This window comes from Botrytis fragariae (genome assembly GCF_013461495.1).
Source record: "Botrytis fragariae strain BVB16 chromosome Unknown tig00000012, whole genome shotgun sequence".
In the NCBI taxonomy this organism is placed as follows: Eukaryota; Fungi; Ascomycota; class Leotiomycetes; order Helotiales; family Sclerotiniaceae; genus Botrytis; species Botrytis fragariae.
In genome coordinates this window covers 1,566,178-1,577,686 of record NW_023500989.1, presented here as the reverse complement: position 1 = coordinate 1,577,686, position 11,509 = coordinate 1,566,178, and the positions used below count along the sequence as shown (strand labels likewise).

The 11,509-nt window shown below is 26.1% G+C and overlaps 1 protein-coding gene across 1 annotated transcript; it reads right to left on the bottom strand.

Annotated features, from left to right (window-relative positions):
* Positions 1–9,316: 9,316 nt before the first annotated feature.
* On the bottom strand, positions 9,317–11,509 carry Bfra_002702 (putative dynamin family protein; the record flags this gene model as incomplete). Its single annotated transcript, XM_037333117.1, has 2 exons — positions 9,317–9,559; positions 9,647–11,509. 2 exons carry the CDS (start codon positions 11,507–11,509, stop codon positions 9,317–9,319), a joined length of 2,106 nt encoding a protein of 701 aa, XP_037195245.1.

Below are 11,509 nucleotides of genomic sequence, written 5' to 3'. Positions count from 1 at the left end.
AATATTTCTATATTATATAATTATAATATAGAAACTATTATATTAAACTCTATATAACAAAACACTTAATCCTTTATTTATATAAAAAATACTATTATATATTCAAAAATAGATGTAAATATTAATCTCTTCAATCTTGAATCCAAAAATATTAATTTAATAGATAATATAATTAATAAGGAATTAGATTATCTAAACAAATATTAAATTCCTTATAATTGTATATTTACATTAAGAGATATAGATTAATAAATCTATATATATATCTTTTTATATTAATATATATATAAATATATTATTTATTAATATATTAAGCTCTTTTAGCCTATTTTTAGTCTGTATCCCTAAGACTAAATCTAGTTAAAGAATAAAACTAGGTTTCTAAAAGTTATACATGTATGTATATGTTATCCATAGCGAATCGTATAGTATTATATCTTATATGAAGGTGCCCTAGCTTAAATAGATTTATATATAAGGATTTATATAGATTTATATTAAGAGATGATAGCTAAAATCTAATTACTTCCTGAAATAAAGCTTTATAAAAGTTATATTAAGATTCTGATTATATAGTACTTATTATATTATAATAAAATATTTATATATAAATATATAAAAAATGAATATAAATTAAGAAATCAAATTTATAGATTCTAAACTAAATAATCGATTTAATTATATAAAATAATATAATAAATCTAAGCTTTTTTTAAAAACTAATAGTTTTATGTTTTATATAAACAATTCAGAAAAAGGTTTTGATTAATCCCTATATTTTAAAGAAAATAATATATCTATTTCAAGAGAAATTCATCTCAAATATAATAAAAAAATGAAGGAATATAAAGATAAATCCAAAAAAGCTTTAGTAACATTAAAATCAATAATATTAATGGATTTAGTAAAAAGATTTAAGGAAAAAACAAATTCAAAAGAGCTTTAGGATATTATAAACAAGATTTATAATAAAACTTTATTCGATATAATAGGTTGATATTTTAATAAATTAATAGAATTAAATTATAATGATTTTAATAATATGGATGAATATACAAACTATATATTATTATTATATATATATTTAAAAGAATTAAAATTCGAATTACAAAAATCTTATATAATATAAATTGTATTTAATAGTTTAAATAACTTATTTAATTTATTTAAATTACGAAAAATAGAAGAATTATTAAAAGATTTAAATAATAAAAATAATATTAATTTGGATAAGTTTATATTCGAATTAATATTTGAAGAATTAAGAATAAAAGGTTTTATAGAGTTTAATAGGGTTATAAAATTATTAAATATTATTCCAAATTATATATTTTATAATAAAAAGGAGTATTTAAAAGAAAAGTGTTTTAAAAAACATTTAGAACTATATAATAAGGATTATAAAAGGTTTAAAAACTCTAATAATAAAAATAATTCCAAAAAACAATTCTATAAAGTTATTAAAAAGTTAAATAATCTTAAAAAATCCAATAGAATCTATAAAAACAATAAAAATAATAAAAATTTTAATCAAAAACAAAAGAAAAATAATAAAAATTATAATAAAAATAATAAAAATTATAAAGAAAGCTTTGATAATAAAATAAATCAGATTTTTCAAATAAATTATGATTTAATATCTAGTTCTGAATAGGAAAATAATATTATAATTATATTTATATTAGCTAATTATATTAGTAGGTCTAAAAATAATATTATAATAGATTTAGGAGTTATAGAGTATTATTGTTTAAATAAAGATTGGTTTATAAATTATAAAGAATATAAAGTTTCAAAATATGTAAATATAGTTAATAAAGAATTTATATTAGTATTAGGGCAAGGGGATATTCCTATTATTATAAATAATAAGAAAATATTCATTTGAATGGTAAAGTATATTTTATTATTAAAATCAATTCTAATTAGTATCAAACAAACTGCTAAAAAGGGTTGGGTTAGTGAAATATTATTCTCTGGCAATATTTATAAATTTTCAAATAAATTTTTAAATATAAAGGTGAATACTAAATAAATTGATAATACTTTTTATTTAGAATGTGATATAAATTATAATTTATTAAATCAAAATAAGAATATTATTTATAATAATAATAAAGATTCTAAAATAGATTAAATAAATAAATCTAAAAAAGAATCAGAATCTAAAAAAGAATCTAATAATATGAATCTAAAAGATTTAAATCTATAGTATAAATATTTAAATTATATAAATAAAGATTATATTATAAAAACACTAAATTTAAAAGATTCTAAAATAGATTTAAATTATTGTAAAGTTTGTATATACAGTAAAATGACTCAAAATATTAGTAAATCCCTATCAAATTTGAAATTAGACAAATTTGATAAAATTAGTACTAATATTTGTAAACCATTTAAAATATTAGAATTAAAAGGAGAAAAATATTTTATTACTTTTACAAATTAGACTACGCGAGGTATATAAATATATTCTATAAAATTTAAATTAGATGTTTTTAATATATTAAAAGAAGTATTTTATTTGATATATAATCAATTTAATATTAAAATAAAGATAATCAGATTAAATAATACTAAAGAATTTAATTCTAATTAATAAAATTTATTTGCTAAATCTAAAGGAATTATATTAGAATATATTAGTTTTTATTATTATTCCCAAGATGGAATAGTTGAAAAATTAAATAAATATTTAATAAAAAAAATACTAGTATTTATAAAAGATAAAAATCTATCTATATTCTTATAATCTAATATACTAAAAGAAATAATTTATATTAAGAATAGATATTATAATAGAATTATAAAAAGTTTATTTTTTAAATTATTATATAATAAAGAATCTAATATAAAATATATTAGAATTCTAGGATCTCTTATATATGTATTAAAATATAAAGAAAAAAGAGATAATAAATTTGATTATAAATCAGAAAAGGGAATTTTAATAGGATTTGAATTTTCAAAGAATTTATTATTTTATATTCCAAATAGAAATAAGATAATGAGTTCTAGTGATTTTATTATTAAAAAAGATATACTATATTATAATAATAATATTAAAAATAATCTTACTAAAAAGGATCTATTAGAAAAATTAAAAGAAAACTCTAATATTAATAATCAAAAAGAAGAGATAGATATATATAATAATATATATAAAGATTTAAATAAAAATATTGATTCTAAAGATTCTAATATTAATAAAAGCAGATTAATAATTGAAATACTATTTAATTCTAATTTGTCTACCTCTATTAGGCAATCTAAGTGTATACAAGAGGTAGAATCGCAATTAGATATATATAATCTCGTTTATATATTATATATTGAATTAAAGAATCAAAATTATAAATTTAAATTAAATAATATTAATAACAATCAATATAAAAAGAATATATTATTATTATATTTTAATATAAAAACTAATAAAAAAGTAATAATAAAAAGGCTTTATAATAAAAATCTAATAATTCCTGAAATATATTTATAAGCTATAAATTCTGATTAAAAAGAATATTAAAAAAAAGCTATAGAATATAAAATAAAGATTTTTGAAAAGAATAAAACCTAGGATATTATTATTAAAAAGAATAATAATAATATAAAAAAGCTAAATATCCTAAAGACAAAATAGGTTTATAAAATTAAATATTTATTTAATAATAATATTAAATTTAAAGCTAAATATATAGCTAAAGGATTTGAATAATTATATAAATTAGATTATTTAAATACTTTTATTAATATAATAAAACAAATAACCTGGAAATTGATATTTACACTAACAATAAATAAAGAATAATATATATACAAAATAGATATAATTTTAGCTTTTGTATAAAAAGATATTAATAAAAATATATATATTAAAGTCCCTGAAATATATTATAATAATAATATAATATTAAAGCTAAATAAAGCTTTATATAAATTAAAATAGTTTGCTAGAATCTGATATATTATATTAAAAAGTATATTAAATAAATTAAATTTTATTAATATAAAATCAAATAAGTGTATATTTATAAATAAATATTCGGGATTAATATTGAATATATTTATTAATAATATTATTATTATAAGCTCTAACAAGATTCTAATCAAAGATTTTATTAAAAATCTTAAAAACTATTTAGATCTAAAAGATTTAGATTCAATAAAAAACTATTTAAATATTCAAATCAATTTAAATAAAGATTATATTGAATTATATCAAGAAGAATATATAAATAAATATCTAAAAAACCTAAAACTAGAAGATTACACCTCTATAGCTATACCTATGGTTACTAAAAATAATATAAAAATAAATCCTAATAAAGCTGATTTAAATAAAATAAAATAGGCTCAAAAAGCAATAGGGAAATTATTATATTTAGTACTAGGAATTAAATGAGATATTGTTTATTCTATATTAAAATTAGTAAGATATATATCTAATTCTAGTAAAGACTATATAATAACTATAAAAAGAATATTTCAATATTTAAAAGAAACTAAAACGTTTAAAATTATATATAAGAAAGATAATAATAAATATATTAAAGGATTTTGTGATATAGATTATACAAAAGATAAAAGCTTTACTAAATCCATTAATAGCTATATATTTATATATACTAATAGTCTAATCAGCTAGAGGACTAAATTGTAATCTATTGTAGTACAAAATATAGTAGAATCTAAGCTAATTGTTATAAATTTAACTACTAAAGAGACTATATATTTAAAATATATATTATAGGAATTAAATCAATTTAATCAAAATAAATTCCCATTATATACGAATAATATATTAACAAAAGCTATATCAGATAATTCTATATATTATAATAAAAGTAAGTATATTAATACTAAATATTATTATATAAGAAATCTTATAAATAAAGAATATTTAAATCTAATATAGATTTCTACAAAAAATCAATTAGCTAATAAATTAATTAAGTTATTAAAAAGAATCAAATTATCAAGATTTATTGATATGATTCAAAATTTTAATAATTATTATTATTAAAATAAAAATATATATAAAAAAATTAGTACTTTTTTTCCCTTTAAAATAAAAAGGTTTTTAATGAAACTAATATATATATATTTATATATATATAAAAAGATGATATATATTAAAAGGGATTATTATTTTAATTAAAAAAATAATATAATATATATATTTTTTAATAGCATTCAATTCAATATTAGTATATTATATAATCAGATCACATAATTATCGCCTATAAGCTTACAAAAGCAACTATTAATCCGAAAACAACCATTAAACCGAAAACAGCCATAAATCCGAAAATGGATATAAAAATAAAGAAAATAAAAAAGGGCTTTATTTCGAAAGAATAAACAGATTGGGAAGAGATCTACAAAAGATTTATAAAAGCGGAAATACTAAATTAGAAGGAAAAAGTATAAAAAGAGGCTTTTTTCCCTTTGAATATAGAATAAGAAAAATAACTATTCAATACAGATTCTTTAATATCACATGTTACACTGCTTATATAATCCATTTTAGTTGTTAATCAAAGCCAGCTTCTATACTATACTATTAGCCTATGACCTACGATATTCCGGATAAAGAGAAATTCAATATAAACCCCTATACAAATTTCTATTTCATATATTACAATATTAATATATATATTCGTTAATAACGAATAGAGCTCTTTGTTACTAATAAATCAAATTAATTCTTTTTGCAATCTGTTTATTATTGAATTTTGATTAAAAAAAAGAAAATGAGAACCTTAAAAGGCCTTAAAGCTTTCAAGATTTTTAAATATTAGAATTGAAAGAAAAATGAATGAAAAGATATATATATAAAAAGTCAAAGAGATAAATAAAAGGTAAATAAAAGCTAAAGGGGAGAAGGGGAATAAGTATAGGAGCTAAGGGGTAAGCGGGAGGTATTAATCGAAAGTTTAAAAAGGAGTAGAGTCCTTTCTATAAGCTATATTATATAAGAGAAACCTATAAGAAAGCTTTTAAGTAAAATCACAAGCTATATTACTATGTTATATAATACAGAATGTATTATTTAAACAAGAATATAACCTGATTTCAATCTATATATAAATAAATTTGAATTCAATAAATAGAAATATAATAGAAAGATTAGTAATCCTTAATAGATTCTAATTAAAACACTTAAAAGAACTTTTCTATTCTTTTATTGAAATCTAATAAAAAATCAATTTAAAAGGAAAAGAAAAGGAAGAAAGGGGGGGGGGGGGTTGAAAAGCAAGTAAAACCTAGAAGCTTTCTACTTAACAGATAATTGTTGCCTCAAACCGAAACTTTCAATTAATCTTCCAGAATTCAAGAAATTCATTAAGAACTTATTAATTAAAATAAGCTTTATAAAATATAGAGACTTAGATTGATTATATTAATACTTTAAAAATGATTTATTTAATATATAATAAAGGTATTATAGAATTTATAATAATTACGAAAGGATTACTTTATTAACCACGGATTCTGTTATTATAGGGTTAATTAATCTTATTTTGATAACAAATTAAAAAAACGATCTGAACAGGCCCTTATTATTTTATCTTTTCCTCATCTACTATAAACTAGAAGGTTTTCTTTATCTTGTAAAAGATTACGCAGATTAATATTAATAGTAATCAATTTTAATAAGGAGATTATAACTTATTCTCTTAGAAGCATTAAATATTGATTCAAATAAGATAGTATCTATAGTATAGATATCTTATAGAGTTACAATAATTAGTTGCCTCATATTCGCAGTTAAATTTTGACTTATCTGATCCGAGATTTATGAATATTGATTTAAATCTTGATAGTGAAATGCAGCCACCGAAGATATCTCTCCTACATTATAACAATAGAACATACTAATCGAAGAACTTCGAGCAAGCACTAGAATACCGCATAGTAATCCATCTGCGTAAAGCAATTAATCTTGTATAACAAACGAAACAAGATAATCTCTAAGTTGAGCTAACGAACAATTGCCCTCCCATCTCCTCCTTTCTACCTTGCCTCAAAAATGTCTTCCTTCGATCCTGATGTTGTCAGTGTGATTTGAAGCAAGCCATAGTTTAAAAATTAAAAATTAATTATAACTTATAGCTATATCAGGAATTCTTTATCTCCATTATAAGAGTAGTATGGATTACTAAATATAGAAGATTTATTACAGATCCAGTCATTGAAGATAAAGACAAGAAAGATTTATAAGAACGTAGTGTAAGCTTTGTAGTACGAACCGTTGGTAAGTAGTCCACTTTAATTAATTTTCGAGATACCAGGGATGCTCCTAAGCTTCTTTAGGGACTATCAACAAACATCCATCGTTAGTTCCGCATTCGGCAAATTGGCCCAGGTTAGCTTAAGATCACCTCACACTTATAGAACAAATCGGATCTTTAATCAGATTATTACTTTATAAGTCTTTATTCATTATGTCTATTGAATTAATATATAATTTATAATAAGCTAAACTTATAAGTTATAATTAAGTCTTATTATTAATTGAGAATTGACTACACTTTATATATGGCTTAAGTAAAAGGTAGAGATAGATACTAAGCCGATCTTTAATAGTATAATCAGTAGAACGGTTAATATCGCTGATATAATCTTAAACTGAATTTTGATGGCGTAAAGAACCGTACTCAATACGCTGTCTTTTCTTTCTTGTCTCCTTAACAAGGCATATCTGTATCAGGATATCATATACACAAAATAATGAATTCATTTATCCCGTTTAGCCGTACCTTCCAGTTGATTGATGGTCTGTAAAAAGTGTGGATGTAGGATAGTTAAACTAGAGGAAACTTCTTGATAAAACGCTATCTCCTCCTTCTCGCCTCACATACCTTTGGAGAAAGAGAATAGATAGATCAATATGGTCGTGACTGCAATGCCGTGGCCTTATCGTCTGACCATTGCAAAAACGAACGAGTGCATATGCTTGAGCTTTGGATAGTAACATGCTGGCAGTCTTCTAGATGATGCGCCTCTCCAGACCAATAGTAAGTTCAAGGGTCATTTCCTCCAACACCGAATGACTCTACGACGGAATTTGGACGGACCACTAGTAAGTTCGAAGGATCATCTTCTCCGGCACCGAATGACTCACAACGGAACTTGGAGGGATGAACGAATCATGTAATGGGCTGTATTGTCATTCTCTTTTATATGCATGCATGCTGTGCTATGTAAGAAGCAAGTCAAGGTTGAAGTTGACTATTAATGCTTGGAGTTCTGAAAGACTTATATAAATTTGAGTATGTTTAATGGGCAAAAATTTCTGTATTATAACAAAGTGTACAACATACAACAAGGATAGTGATCTATGAATTTTCATAGTAGTAAAGCTATACGATGATAGGAACTATCACAGAAACTCAAAGTGATCTGTTTGTGCATTTACTATGCAGTCCTTCGGGTCCTTTGTAATTGAAGATGGCATATATTCATCGATTTTCATGACTCAGAAGCTGTCACCACATCTCAATTGGTGATATGCCACGGAGACATACGGACTAAAGTGATTAGAAGCCCGATATAAAAAGCCATATCAGAGGGAGCAAATTATTAATTACAAAACAATAGTCAAAATTATCAAGATCGCTATTATAAACAAACTAGGAATATTGCAACCGATTATCACAAACAGGTTCCTACGAAGATTGGATTAGGCAAACGCGAGCGAAGATCAGATAAGAATTTATAGCGATTCAGCATTCTATATGCTTCTGAAAATGTGTAGAAAAGCACAACTGATGTCATTTCAATATTTTGATTGTGATTTATGTTATCAATTCAGGGAGAGAAGACGTGATATCAATAGATCTAGGTGTAAAGTGTTTAAGTAGAAAGTAGAGATATTTTAGTCTAGTTGTGAGAAATTCGGGTGGTTTTAGACTTGATTAAAGGACGAATTTTCGATGTTGGAGGAGGGAAACGATGAAGGGTTCAAATAAGGAGATGATTCAAAGCTGGTGTTACGTAGCTCGAAGGAATCAATTATCTGGTTTGTGGTCAACATTTCATTCACGCTTATATAGGCCTCAATGCCATCTTTTCAGCCATCCTTGGTAGTGAAACTCCTTCGAGCGTGCCATCGGGACGCACGCAAGCTCAATCCATTCCTCTGTACAGTATATGAAGCCAAGTTATATCACGGAGAGAGTACTCGACCTGATAAATCAGGAAGCTTTGCTAAGAAGTATAAATTGTGACTTTTCGAGAGTAGAATGAAACTCAAGCCTTGATACTTAAATTCAATCCCGGCATATCTTTGACGATCTAGATTACGCAATCACATAAATCCTCCACTGGTAAAATGCTTGCAGATCTCTAAGCCCTTCTTGAGAAGTTCTAACTTCTTAGTTAATTGCTCACGTTGACTACGATTACTCTCAGCCTCACCCGACACATCAGTCACGAGAGTATCATCCATGGATATAACAGATAGAGGTGGAAAAACAGCGTGAAGATGAGATACCAGTGTATCTTCAATGGCCTCCACAGCAAGGTCATCAACAAATCGTTTTAATGCAACCTGTGTAGTTCGTATCAGCTATGTTTTCTATGAAAGAAGGTGAGAAGTTTGCTTTGTGCTTGCCTTGTAATAAGCCTGCATCCGTACTAAAGCATCATAGCATTCAGGTCGTGTCATGTTTGGTTCTGCCTCGTTCACCAGTTGCGTGATTAGAGGACGCAAATCTCGGTAACTATTCATATAAACACTGGCGATATCAGAACCATCAAAGAATTTCTGAGTTATGTTTTTGAATTCGATTTCAAGACGTTGTCGACGTGTAGACGATAATGACAGATCAGGATCTTGGCTATAAGTTATTGGGTGGCCTTGTTGATGAGGTTTGAGTAATTCGGCGACTTTTGACTGTAAATTTTTCGACAACCCGTCTAAAGCTGGCTCGAGGATCCTGGAAAATAGCGCCTCTGATGTCGAAGAATCTGCAATACTTGAACTCAGGGTTTGGATGAACGTACGAGTATTGGAGAGAACTTCTCTGATGTGGTTTTGCGTAATAGCTTCCCAGGGGGTTGATTGCAATCTGAATAGATCAGTAATGATCAACGAGTTGAATGAGCCTGGTAGCTCACGACCTCTTGTTCTCTTCATAAGATCTTCAATCTTGTTTATGAATTGATCTTTGGTGATTGATATCGTTGTATTACTTTCATCGTCGGAGTCATTATTCTTCTTCTTTTTCGGTGCATTATCTGTAATATAGTATCTATGGCCTTCATAATTGATTTTGTTGGCAAAACTGAGGTTAAGATTCTGGAGTACAGCTCGTAATCGTTTTTGATAACCAATTTCAGACTTGGCATCACCAAAGAATGGATCATCATATGTTCCATCTACAGCTAGTCTCAAGATTTTTTGGAATTGAAGGCTGATGTGTAGAAGGTAGTGCCGTTGTTGCTCTAAATTTGTCCGCGGTTCTCCAAGTGCTTCAAGTCGTTTCGTAGAATTCTCGAATTCTGTTTGAATTTCCTCAATCATCCCTGGCAATTCGCCTACAATTTGGCGTAGAAGAACATCACTAAGCCTTTTGCGCAAATGGCCTATCCCTAGTGATGTTGCAGGAAACTCTTTCCAGATGCCTTTGGAAAAAAACTCCCCTTCCTCAGAGTCGCGGTGTGATAACGGCCAAGTTCCGATTTCAGAATCCATATTCTTCAACACGTGCCACCCAAGGGAGAATTTTACATCCTGGTTCTTTGCAAGAGTAGCATAGTGGTTTTCGCTTTCGGCGCCTGCGACAAGAGTGTCAGGTTTTGTAATCACGCCTAAAGTTCGAGTACCATCACGATCAGCAGTACGTGCGAGCTTGAGCACAATTTGGTTTGCGTAGTCATTTTTGGCAGAAATCACCGCGAGGATGATGCTTCGTGGTTCTTTCATATAACTCTGGACAGTGCTTTGTACCACTTCAATATCGGAAGCCGATTGTTGCTTCGTCTCCGAGTGTATCAATCCTGGTAAATCGACTATGGTCAAGTGAGGACGATCAGGACCTGAGATCTCAACTCGAAGGAGGTGTTTGAAGAAGGCCTTGCCATTTTCATGAGTACTCATTGCTGCCCCCGCATCCTCGATCAGCTTTGTTAGGCCGCCAGAATCATCAAGCTCTTGGTCGAATTCGCTTAGAGATGTCCTCTCAGCCTCGCTAGAAGAGTGATATGGGACGATTTTCACACGAGCGCCGACATCAGGCGTTCTCCGAAGGATCAATTCAGTCGGGAATCTTGTGCAAAGGTTTCCCTTGATAGGAAAAGGCACGCCCGAAATAGCCTCGAGAACCGAGCTTTTCCCAGATGATTGATCACCACAAACAATGATTTGTGGCAAAGAGATATAATGATTGATACCTTGAGAACGAAGGTTATCAATGGTGTCCATTATTTTGATTTGATCCTCAGAACAGAGGCTGCTTAAGCCGTTGTTTCGAAATAGCTTCGCTGTCTTCCTGGCCAT